We start from the raw sequence: 12983 nt of genomic DNA, 5'->3' as shown, positions 1-12983 counted from the left end.
GTAAATATCCACACAAAGGAGAAAGTACATAGCAATGCAGAATTGCTTGGCATTGGATGCTCCTTAAAGAGGATGTAAGGAGTTTATGGAAATATGCTATGAGAGCAGGTGCTTTGGCTTCACTGCTGGCATACTGAGACATATTCCAGTTTGGAAACTAACCCAGTTGATTGTTATTCTGGACATAGAAAGGTAGAGATGTTGGCAGCATATGAGTAGCAACTCGAGTGTTTTGTCTGTGGGTCAGAACATGGAAATGATACCACATCCAACATCTGCACCTGAGAATACATTCTGATGAGGTCTAGAGAGGCTGAATTCAGAAATAGTTTTGTGCCACCTCACTTCTGGGATGCTTTAGTAAATGAAACAATGGTATATTTTATGCAGGTTGAGAGCAGAGCAGGAAATTGCTTTTATTGCTTCTCTTGGGCTAACCATGGAATGCAACACAAGTCAAAATCATTACAGCAAAACATGCCGTATCCCTTTTTTTATTTGCTCTTCCTCCTCTTGACTGTATGATGAGTCCAGCTCAGAGTCTCTTTCAAGAGGACTCTCAGTCCTGGTGTATAGCTCACCCTGTGTTGGAGCAGATCCTGGGCTGCCAGTGCATGCACACGAGGAGTGCTGGTTGTAATGGTAGATAGCACTCTGGGATATATGAGTTACAGAAAGGATGAAGAGGAAGGAAGACCAAGTGTGTGCATCCATCCTTTCTAATGAAATTCCTGCAGTTAAAAATAGCTAGTGGAAGCTGGCACTTCTGGCACATCCAGAGCGTCACCTTCCCAAGTATCTTTTTCTGGCCTGAGCTGTAGGAAGTTGCAAATGCAATCCTCTGTGTAATAGTGCAGCATATTCTTGGCCAAACTCCTCATAGTTTTTTTCCTCTTCATCATTAGCTAACAAATGTTATATGTCTTCCTTTCTTCTTTAAAACTATTCTCTGCAGAACCAAGTATCATCCAGACTGTTGTGGAACATAACTTACTCTTCTCAGTTTCCTCACATGAGTTCTGGCTGTGGTGAGAGGGAAGGCACACCTGGCTCTGGAGCCCCTTGCCTGCCTAGTGGCCCAGAAATGCCAATTGCAGTAATGATTACATTGAACAATATCAGATTTCGTGATTTTCCCCAACAGAGCTTTCAATGCCAAGTAATTTGGGTCACTACAGAAACCAGAAAGGTTTGAGTTGGATTGGTGAAATTGCATAATTAGGTTTTCAAAAGAACAAGAACAGAGAAATGAGAGTAGTGGGGAAATCAGGCTTCTTGCTTTTGCAAATTATAACTGCAGGAAATTCCAGAAGTTGTATTTCTTATCAAGAATAAAGGAGTTGATCTTTCATAGCCTGTCCCACAGACAGAATATATATTACAACTTTCATTAGAGAAATGGAAGGAAACTAAAAACCATAAGTTTTGGTGATTTATGGCAGTAACCTGTAGGAATGTCTTTAATAGCAAGTTTACAGTTGAGTACACTGATTTTGCCACTTTTCTCAGGGTTTTCTTTTGTGTCTGTGTGTTTAAAGGTAGACATACAGACATAAACCCAGCTGTTGTAGAGAAAGTAATCTGTAGAAAAGCAGATTCCTGAATTCTGGCCGCAGTGTTTGTCAGCTGCTTCAATGTCTCTAAGGAGTATTTATTTTATTAATTTTGAAGCACAAAGCGATACAGAAATACAGGGAAAAGGTGAGGAAATTCTCTGTAAACTTGTGCCTCATTGCTGGTATCTGAAATTTTGTTACTGAAATCCTTAGGCAGATAGTGTGTTGCTTTGAAAGGTCTATTTTATAGGGAATCTCACAGAGAATGCCCTTCTGTCAGAAGTGGTGCCTTGGTGGTCACCTACTGCTGAAGACCATAAGTGAGGTGTGGGAGTCCTGTTTTCTGCACTCATGCCCCACTGGTTAAGGACAAGAGAATGAGGGGGTAGCACAGAACAATATTGTTGAGCAGAACAGCAGTTCTGGCCAGTAAATAACATCTAACTGAAATTCAAGAGAAGAGATACAGCTTGAGTAGTCATCGAAACGATTACACAAATTCAGTTGGAAAAAGAATGCAGGGAGCTGGCAAGGGGACAAAGCTGGAGAGAGCTCAGACAAAAAAACCTCCTGAAGTTTGGTGGGGTTTTTTTCCCTTCCAGGATGTGTAGTTCAGAGGTAGGCAGAAGCAGTGGCCAGCCAACAAAAGCTAGATGCTGTGGTTTTGAAAGAGGCACTCGAGCATATGGAGCTTTCGTGCAAAAAAAGAATGTTTTTTTGATCAATTCCAGGCAAGATGGCAGTTGTGTCATTCCGAGTGTTTCTCATCAGATTAGATGGGATCACTAAGAGTCCTTTAGCATTTTCAGTCTGAGAGAAAAAAATATACATGTGGCTAGTAAAAGTGCCCTGCACAGATATTCCCTTCTTCATACTTAACTGTTAGATTATGGGGTCCTGAAGCCGTGTCAGCCTCATGTGTAATACTGGGTGGCACAGTTAGTGATAATTTTGCCAGTTGTCTCCTGGTTGGAGAGGAAAACCCACTGCCAGAATTTCCAGTGTACTATCAAAATACTGTAATATATTTTGGGCAGAGCTTTGGCTGTAGTTTCATTTCATCATTAAATGATATTTGTGAATTAACACATAAGTATGAGCTTTGTTGGGACGAAAGCACAATTTGGCACAAGTGTGACATGAATAATGAAAGGAGTGAAGTACTGCTCAAGGAAATGAGATAAGTGAAGCTTTTGATTAGAGTAGGAGAGTAGCTGCATGCTGTTGAGGCTTGATAAACCAGTTTGAGAAGTACAAATCAACCTTCTGAGGAGCTGCTATATTTAGAACCAGGCTTCAACCACGACTCTTGATTCTGTGCAAGTTCCAATTTTGGGAAAGGTGGATACAGCTCCTGTAGCATGTTCAACTGAAAGGCCATCTTCTGTCTATTAGCAGTGATGTCTGTGTGCTTCCCTGTTCTTGACACATCGTGGTTTATAACTTTGCAAGAGTGCCACTAGAGAGTTTTGTGTTCAGATGAAGTGTGATGAGAATTTTTCAGTACTGATTTTGTATGTCATAAGTTTTGTATATGCACTGCAGGGGGAAAAAAAATGTGTGGAGGGTTTCTTCTTCTACTGTTTCTGAGTTTCTGCGCAAGGTATGAACTTCCAGATCAAATTAAAGAAGGTCACAGATCAAAGCTCAAGTGCGGAACCAGGGAAGAAGCAGGTAATGAAGGCAAAAGTGAACTCAATCAGAAAATTTGCACAGAAGCGTACCCCAAATTGAAAAATTCCATGCCAAAATATCTATTGCCCTGGTAGTGTAGGAATCAGAGTAGTGGTGAATTGTTTGGTTGACAGGAATCTCACAGGTTTAGCAACATGGATTTGTTGTTTTCAGAATGCTACATGGAGTTCCTGGTTCAGTGCTCTTACTCCATTGTGTAAGAAAGAAATAAATGCGTCATTTCTCATTAATACTATCTGGAGTTGAATGGAGTTTATATGAGCATCATCACACTGAATTGTTTCGATGATTCAGAAAATGGAGTGCTCCCTGTGGGTGAGGACTTTGTTGGCTTTCTGAGATTAGACTAACAGTCTACAACACAGAATAACTTTGTTACCCAGTGCTGAGCAGCATACTGGAATATTATTATCAAGGAGAATGTTGATCTCCAGGGATCTTTCCCAGACTTCATTGTGCACTAAGAGAAAGCCATCACCTCACAAACACCTTGCAGTATTTTTCATGTAAACAGTGAGGTGGGAGCTCCTCTGTTCTGATCCTGATTGATAGTCCAGCAGAGCTGTGGAGGTCTGCTTAAGTATTTTGTATATCTCAGTTTTAGGGTAACCAAGCTGTGCCTCACTTTCAAAGGATGGGTAGCTCATGTGACTCCTGTTAGCCCATGAAATATCTGGAGCTTTGGATTCAGCCCACAGTCATCTCAAAGTGGGTGTTCTTAACATCCTTGATCTTGTGTTGAGTTAATTTCCCATCAGGTGAAATGAGAGCACTATTACCTGCCTTCAAAGTAGATGCTGTATATGGGCTTTGAAATGTAAAGCAGATACTTTCATCTGTGCTTTTTAGATGACATACAAATTAAAAATTGCAGAGTTGTGAATATTGTATGTTTTATTTCCAACATTTACCACAAACCAAACATTTCAGGGGAATTCATGAATCTGTAATGCTTGTCACTGATCTTTTTAGAAACAGTGCATAACTTAATGCAGTAGGATGTTTCAGACAGGAAAGAAAGTGCTTGCAGGAGGCCTTGTATTGAGATTAATCTCTCAGGAATGCAGGGGGTTAACGGTCAGGCTGATTAATCACTGTTAATGAACCATCAGGAAATCTGTCAGGAAGTGGGTAAAAATTCCTGATGGCTGATGCGAAGCATTGTGTGGTATGCTTTGGTTTTGATGTTTCCCAACTACACTGGGTGTCGTTTAATTACCCTTCTAAGTTCTCAGGACATGTGCAGGACCTGATGATATGGTGGCCTTGTTCAACTTGAGTAAGTGAGCCAGAAACTTTCCCTATTCATGGCTGTGCAAGTATATCACAACATAAATGGAAGAAAGACGGGGATTGCTTCTTCCCACAGCTTTCCAGAACAGAGGCTGGTAAAGATGCAAGAAAGGAAGTGTGATCATTCTCTCATTCCTCCAGACGGAGCCCACAGGGTGCAGGGTGAAGAGTGGAACAGGCAGCTTCCCCTGTGTGAACAAGGACCCAGAGTATTAAACCTTGGATACACAACTGAGTTAATGAATTGCCCGGTGTTGACTGAGGGTGAGGTTTCACAGTTGGCTCAAGCTGATCCAGGATCATGCTGAAAGGAGTGTTTCAAACCTCTTTCTCCTTTGCTGTGGACCTGCTATCATGTGGTAATACAGCAACTTGCTGATCAGGGTGGAAACTATTGTTTCTTGCTCAGTGTTGGCTGGCCCAGTCATCAGAAGGATCAGAGAACTGATGTGTCTCACTGCTTGGCCACACAAGTGCTAAATCTGATGTAGGGGAGGGCGTGGGAACATGAGACAAGGGTAAAAACATGAGTGGGGACTGAGCCTTTCAGCAGTAGCATAACCATGGATTGGCTTAAGCCTATTATTAAAATGCAGTCTGAATCACTGGAATTAAGAGTGCACTGTCAACCTACAGGGAATGCAAATTAAAATGTGTTAGCTTACACCTCCTGCCGTTGTTAAACACTGGCTGAGCTCAGCCATTCTGTGCATGGCTGAGAGGAAGGAGCTACGGTGGGGCATCATCTTAACAGTTCCCCGTGATTTTGCCTGAAGAGAGCAAACCACATCAGACAGCATTGGGGGGGGAGGGGGGGGGGGGCGGGTGTTGTGGGGAAGGCAGAGGGGAAGAAGAAAGGAGGAGACAAGCACCACTGCCATCATTGTCTATATATTTTTTGCTTTGGTTTAGGGTAGCATCTACTCTTTCTTTGTAGAAAAGAAGACTGCAGAAACACTCACTTACCAGAGGACAGATTAAGCACAGTAACAGAGTTGGGGATCCATACCTTAAAACTCTGGGGTACAGAGTGCTTCTCCTAGTTCTTCACCTTTGTTTTCAACCCAAGTAGCTTTGCAGTACCAAAAGCCTAACTTAGATCTAGCAAGGCAAACCCTGCTATTTGGTTCAGGTTCATTTGGTTCTTATTGCTAAATTTGGTAGTTCCTAGTTAAGGACTTCCTACCACTTTGTTCTGGCTCAAAATTCCATGCAAAGGTAAAGGAATAACTTTGTTAGTGGGAAATATCTTCGTAATTTTCAAATATATCATATTTTAGGGCTTTATAACAATAGGTCTCCTCCTTTAAGCACAGCTGTACAGAGCCACACCAGTATCTGCAGAGTGCCCTGCAAAGACAGCAGTACTTCCACACATGATTAGCAACCCCAGACACTGTGGGAGTAATTACCCTTGTTAGGCCTTGATTTTAGGAAACAGTTTGAAGATAGTCAAATTCGTTTAATTTCAGGAGAGTTTCAAGATAGTGGAGTTAGTTTAATTTAAAGATTATCTTGATTTAAACTGCCAAAATATCTTTCCAGTGCAACATGAGGAAATATGTGGGGTGGAAAAATATTACCCTCCCAGAAAATAATTTTAAAAAGTATTCCACAGGCAAATAAATGCAGAAATTAAAAAAAAAAAAAAAAGAAAAAAAACAGCCAGGAACATTTCCAGAAATAAATCATTCTCCATCACATAGAGGATAAACATGGGTTCTTTCAGGAAGAAGGAAATCATAAAAAAACAAAAGCTGCATAACTGATTCAACCACTCTGCATGGGATTTTCATGGCAAGGTTTTGGTAGTGGGGGACTACACGAATGGCTTCTCTGAAAAGCTGCTGGCAGCTTCCCCCATGTCCAATAGAGCCAATGCTGCAAGAGGGACCCACCACTGGCCAAGGCTGAGCCCTTCAGTGACGGTGGCAGCGCCTCTGGGACAATGTAGTTTTACCCCTTAAGAAGGGGTAAAAATAGTGCTGTGCAACAACAGCTGAGAAGCGGGAGAGAATACGTGACAGAAGCAATTGTGCAGATACCATGGTCAGTGCAGAAGGAGGGGCAGGAGATGCTCCAGGCTCTGGAGCTGAGATTGCCCTGCAGCCCATGGTGCAGCCCATGGTGAGACAGCTGTGCCCCTGCAGCCATGGAGGTCCCTGGGATGCAGAGATCACCTGCAGCCTGTGAAGGAGCCCCACACCAGAGCAGGTGGATGCCCAAAGGAACCCATGGGAAGCCTGTGCTGGAGCAGGGTCCTGGCAGGACCTGTGGAGAGAGGAGTCCATGCTATAGCAGATTTGCTGACAGAACTTGTGACCCCATGAGGGACCCACACTGGAGCAGCCTGTTCCTGAAGGACTGAATCATGTGGAAGGGATTCACTCTGGAGCAGTTTGTGAAGAACTGTAGCCTTTGGGAAGGACTTATGTAGGGGAGTTTCATGAAGGACTGTCTCCTGGAGCTGGGACCCCATGCAGGAACAGGGGAAGAGTGTGAGGAATCTTTTCCCTGAGGAGGAAGGAGCAGCAGAGAAAATGTGTGGTGAACTGACCACAATCCCCATCCTCTGTCATCCTGCACTGCTGTGTGAGGAGGAGGTAGAGAAATTGGTAGTGAAATTAAGATTGAGAAGAATAGAGGATTGGGGAAGGTGTTTTAAGATTTGCTTTCATTTCTCATTATTCTACTCTGATCTGATTGGTAATAAGCTAATTTCCCTAAGTCAGGTCTGTTTTGCCTGGGATGGTGATTACTCTCTGCCCTTATTCCAATCCACAAGCCTTCTGTTCTATTTTCTCTCCCCTGTTCACTTGAACAGGGGAGTGGCAGAGTAGCTTCGGTGGGCACCTGGTATCCATCCAGGGTCAACCCATCGCACACTGTCATCAAAGGATATTTTATTTCCTGAGCATTTCAGATGAAATTATCCCTTAGATGAGACATAGACCCTAATGGCACAAGACTATCTGAATATATCTGAAGGTTGTAAATGTTTCTCCAGTTCCACTAGTAACCTTTCATTAAAGCACAGCCCAGGGATTCTTGTAGGGAGACATAGGTTTTTCCCACTTGTGAGCAATGGATAGTGAGTGCCTTTGCTGACAGCTATTTCTGTGTTACATAGGCCTAATTTGCAATTTGGGTACAGAGTAGGCAGAGGTACAGCAAGGAATGTTGAGCAGATGTGACAGAGCGGTAACATCCTTAGCATAATCCAGTATCACACAGTTGTGGCGTGCTATAAATACAACAGGAATTCTCCAAGGCCCAATTCCTTCAACAGAGCTGGGCATCTCTGCATTGCCATGGATGTAGACTGCATTAAATCTGTGTAATCCTCAGGCTTCGTTCCTTTGTGCACTTCTGTGAATGCTCCTTGGAGGCTACAAGCATCATTGTGAGCAATATTGTTGGTTCTACATCATGAAGCAGTTTTGGACAGCTTTTGGACTGATGTTTTGATTTATTCGTGACATGAAGAATTCATCATTATGGGCAAAATATTTCTCTTGTACAACATCCTTTTCAGGTGTTTCTTTGGGCCTTGGTAACATGCTCTTACAATGTATTTAATGGAATGAGCCCATGTTAATAGTCAGACTGCACAAGGACTGTAGCTTCTTAAAAATCACCTGAGAAGAGTTTTCTGGGATTCACTAACAATGTCAGGTTTCAGGAGCCAGAGCCCTCTTATATTCTTCCATGGTTGCTGTTGCTCTTGGCTAGGAGAACGGGCTGGGAGGGCGAAGGCTGAACAAAAGATGTGCCCTGGAACAAGGCTGTGCAACTGCTGCCACTCTGTGAACTTAGCTTTTGGCCTCTTGACCTCCAAATTTTTTTGGTGAGCAAGTCACTTTATTGTATAAGTGAAATACACCCTAATAGTCTGTGCATGATGGATTTAAAAAGGCTTTACATGCTGGAAAGGCTGTTGAACAATATAGTTTCCACTTACAAAGCACTTTCCTTAAAAAGCTTCTCAGGGCAGCATTGTATAAAAATAGTTATACTAAAGTTGTGAACCAACTTATGACAAATCAGGACTAACAAAAGCTAAGGTATAAATAGAAGTGTTTTCATGGGTTTTCTCTTCTCGAGAGGCACAGAGTCTCAATCAGTGCTGGATTGTAAGAAACAAAAATGTCCTTTTCCAGACACACAGGAAAACAAGGACCTTACAGACTAGTGGTACAGAATATAAATAGGTTTTCAAAACTGCTTCAAAACCATAAAAATTAGTCAAAACCATGACATTTGTGTTTAAGAATGAGCCATACTATATCAGACAATTTTTAAATCCAATTTTTAATTTTATTTCAAACAAACTAGTATGTCCTGCTTTACAGAAAGGTTAAATATGTTATACTTTCATAATTATGGAATGAATTGTCTCCAGGCACTCAAGGATATGAGGATTATGTCAAAGTCTGCAGTGTATTAGAATTCCCGGAAGACAAATGCTGAAGAATGTAAAATACTGCATACTCTGTACTTGTATTTTGTCAGTGGGCACTCTCAATGCACCTTACTGGCCATTTTCAAATTAATTCTTTTTGTCAAGTAGGTTAGAATTATTTTTCTTAGAGTAGGTTTTGAAACAGCTAAATGCAAATCTACTATTTGCTATTCTAGTGCTTGTGTAATCTTGATTTTACTCTGAGACTGTTCCTTCTACTACTCTGTGCCAACCTTTTCTGAATCTACCAAACCCAATGTAGTTTAATCCACAATACCAAAGAAGGAAGGTCTGTTTCTGTAAGCCAAAAATAGTTCTTGCTGCAGTTAACCTTGCAGCTGAACCAGTTCTGCTATTGCTCTTTTAGCCATGTTTGACCAGTCACGTCTGCCCAGACCAGAAGCAAGGCTAAGTAGGGTGTCTACATAATCAATCTGATGCATGACACTGTTTGTTCTCAGCATAGAAGTGTTTTCCATTGAAAACGACCCCCTCACAAAATGTTCACTTACCAACAACTGAATTTATGATACCCTTTGGGTCTGTAATAGCTGGGTTACAGATACTGACTGCTTCAGTCTATGCATGGGAAGTGAGGATTTCAGCCTCAAATCCTTCTGTATATTCTCCAATCACCCTGTAGTCTTTTCTCTTGCAAAAAAAATGCTAGGGGGCCTTTTTCCATTCTGGATGGGAGTCTGCTGTTCTCTCCCTTTTCTGCTTTCAGAGCCATTTTTCATTGTTCAGCCACGCTAAAACAGGGAGGTCCTCAGCCATCTCACAATCTCAGAGCATCACCCATGAGCAGAGAGCCACAGTAACATCACAGGGAGAACTTACACTCCATCTCACTGGCACATAGACTAAGACCTGGGTGGCACATGGTTAGTCCTTTTTTTTTTTTGTTGTTCCTATAGCCAACAGTGCAGCAATTATTAAAGAAAAAAAAACTGGAAGACAGTATTCTGCTCCATGCTGCTGCCAGGTAACATTTTATGCCATTTGACACCAGACATTCTGAATATTAATCATTAAAATATTTGGCTACTTCCATTTCCCAGTGATCACTGTAAAAAAAATATTCTTTCTGCTATAGCTACAGCAGAACAGATCCACATGCTGAAATCCTACTCCTGTCCATAACAACAGCACCAAAATAGCTTTAATAATTAATCATGGGGTGATTAGATTGCAAACTCTGAGATGGGATGGAGATTTTTGTATTATGCATCAGACAAAAGACACTGGCAATGCTTAACTAGCAGTCACCTGTTCCTGCTCCACCTGCCATTGTGGGAACACTCCGGAAGCCAGAAGGGAGACAAAGGCCCAACAGAAATTGATAAAAACCTTCACCTGCCCTTGGCATGTTCAGGAATACAGAACTGTTGAAACAGGTGCTGCTACAGCTGCACGCAGGGGTGCTGCTTTGCTTATTAACTTGTCCTTTGCCAGGCCATGCTCTGCATTGTATCCTGATGGAAGACAGCATTCCAACTCCAGGCCAAGCAAGAGTTAAGCAGGGAGTTTTCTGGATGGAAACACCAATGCAAACAGCTGCTGTGGCAGGGCTGGGCAAGGAGAGCCAGGCCTGGGGTAGGGCCCCTGTCCTGTGCTCACCCCTGTTAGGGTCCTCTACAGTGTCCATGCTCTGTGCCTGTGCTGCTGTGCCTGTCAGCTGCTTGCAACATTAGAAACAAATTTCTGTGGAAATGGAATTGTTTTGCTGGAATGATACTGTACGCATCTGATTTCAGGGCAAGTAAGAGCTTAAGACTGAGAAACACTAGTATTCAAAATTGGAATATTACTTCCTAGTCTTAACTTCCATTAGAAACTTTGCTGAACTGTTTTGACAAAGTTTTCCCAGTTTTTTTCCAGTTTTTCCTTACATTTTGTTAGTGTCACCTGACTCTTGGGGCCTATTTATTACAACTACAGAGGCAAAATCCCCTAGGGGAAGTAATCCATATGCTGGTTTTGGAATGAAATAAGATAATACTAGTGTGTCTAGTTTAATGCCTTCACTGGTATAAAAGTATGATTAAAAAAAAGGTACCTTAGGACCAGTTTTATGGTACCAAGGACTGGTATCAGTCTGGCCTTAGAAATCAAGCCAGTTTTAGGGGAGGATGGGGAAAGAGCACTGTGGACTGAAATGAGCAAATCAAATGAAACACGACCATCAATCAAGTTAAATTTTGCCAGTTGCTGGGGATACTTCATGGCACTGAGCATCGCTAAGCAACAGTTATTGTTAAAAAGCACTTGGGAGGCAAACAGCTGTCACTCCCTGTTGAGCAGAGCACCACCAGCGGTGTCTGGGCGAAAGGGTCAGAGCAAGCTGGTCTGTGGCTGGTGCCCATGTGGGACAGATGTACTCCATGCCTCCCCAGGGCTCCCACAGGGCACCCAGGGCATGGCTTGAGAGCGATGGGTAGCTCAAGAGGGCCGTGGCTGCCAGAGCTCCCGGTGAACGTCACTGTCCTCATCCTCCATGGTCAAACTCAGCACAGGTGGCAAAGCTTGCCCCAGGAATATGAGTGATTTATGTGATAGGCACAATGATTGTTTTTAAATGACAGTGGGACCTTTTTAATAACAACTAAGTTCTGGAAGTGTCAAAACATATCCCTCTGCAACTAGGAATTTATGGACACCACAAGCCACATGGCTTATTTTTTTCCCCTTTTCTCTGCCCCTTCTACCACTGACCTTTATAAAAAACAGAAGTCAAATAAGAGAAAAGTAGCTTTAATGAAACATCCAGGTTGAGAAATCAAAATCAGACACTCCAACAACAGGAAGTTTCAAAAGCAGTGTTTGTAACAGCATCTTGCTGAAAGCTTGCTTTGCTCTTTAATTTTTATGCCATATTGTAGTGTGCACCTTGGCAGCTGGGCACAAGGATAGTATTGTGGCTTTAGTTTAACTTTGCAAAATTTCCTAGGCATAGAAAAGTGTATTGAATTCAACCCCTGAACAATTTCCTGACCCCTGCAATCAGTGCTACAACTTGCCTTTCCAGTAAAGGCATCTGAATTGTTTCCCTCTGCAAATACACTTAAGCTTGTTTGTTATTTTATTCTAGGGCGCTGGAGACAGTTTTGTGGGAGCACTGGCTTTCTACCTGGCCTACTATCCCAAGTTATCCGTGGAGGAAATGATCAGGAAGTCAAACTGTGTCGCATCAGTGAGCGTCCAGGCACCGGGGACACAATCTTCATATCCTTACAGGAAGGACTTGCCTCAGGACCTTTTCTAATTGATTGTCTAGCTCCCTGTACTGATTTTATCTCATACCAGACAGCATTATTCTCCTGACTGCACCGAGGTTCTCCTCTGCTGACTGGAAAGGCCAGGAGAGTCTCTTTGCTTCTTATTTCAGAAATCCTGTATGTTCCTCTTCTACAGCAGTAAGATATGGTGGGGGTGGTGGGTCTTTCAAACACAGCACAGCAGGTCTCTCTGACCCCACACAACCCTGTGGCCATCCCACACAGTGTGCTCTACTGAACTACATGAAGTTTACAGCAAAACACCTGGAGGGTATTGGGCTCCCAGCAGTATTTTCACTTGATTTTATCAGAACTTCTGATGTGAAATGGCTGCACACAAAGCAGACCATTAGCTTTGAGACTGCAACTTCAGTGCTCAAACACCAGGGCCAGTGTTTGGTTCGCAACAAAACCCCATGTATCAGCCTGTGCCCACATGCCTCAGGTGTGGCACTGCACTCTCTGCTTCCCCACACTCAGGAAGGTCCCTCCAACTACAAATAGGACAGGACTGCTGCTCAGGTAGACTTTGAAAAATGTTTCTAGCCACAGTGCTCTAAACACAGGCGAGCTAATTAAGGAAGAAAACCTTACAAGAACATCAGAGAACTACCTTGTCTGTTTTCTTCATGTTTGACAAAAACCCAGGAATGAAAAATCCATCCTACAAACCTGCCTGAAATCAATGCGGGCCTTTAA

At 42.7% G+C, this 12983-nt stretch overlaps 1 protein-coding gene across 1 annotated transcript in view; it reads left to right on the top strand.

The window, feature by feature from the left end:
* The window catches only part of RBKS (ribokinase), a 69407-nt gene extending 57136 nt beyond the window's left edge, over positions 1 to 12271 (top strand). The window contains exon 10 of the mRNA XM_062489023.1: positions 12098 to 12271. Coding sequence (XP_062345007.1) covers positions 12098 to 12271 — 174 coding nt within the window. The remainder of the gene's footprint in view (positions 1 to 12097) is intronic.
* The last annotated feature ends 712 nt before the right edge of the window (positions 12272 to 12983 follow it).

This window comes from Cinclus cinclus, chromosome 3, assembly GCF_963662255.1.
Source record: "Cinclus cinclus chromosome 3, bCinCin1.1, whole genome shotgun sequence".
NCBI classification, from domain to species: Eukaryota; Metazoa; Chordata; class Aves; order Passeriformes; family Cinclidae; genus Cinclus; species Cinclus cinclus.
This window is presented reverse-complemented; position numbering and strand designations above follow the sequence as displayed.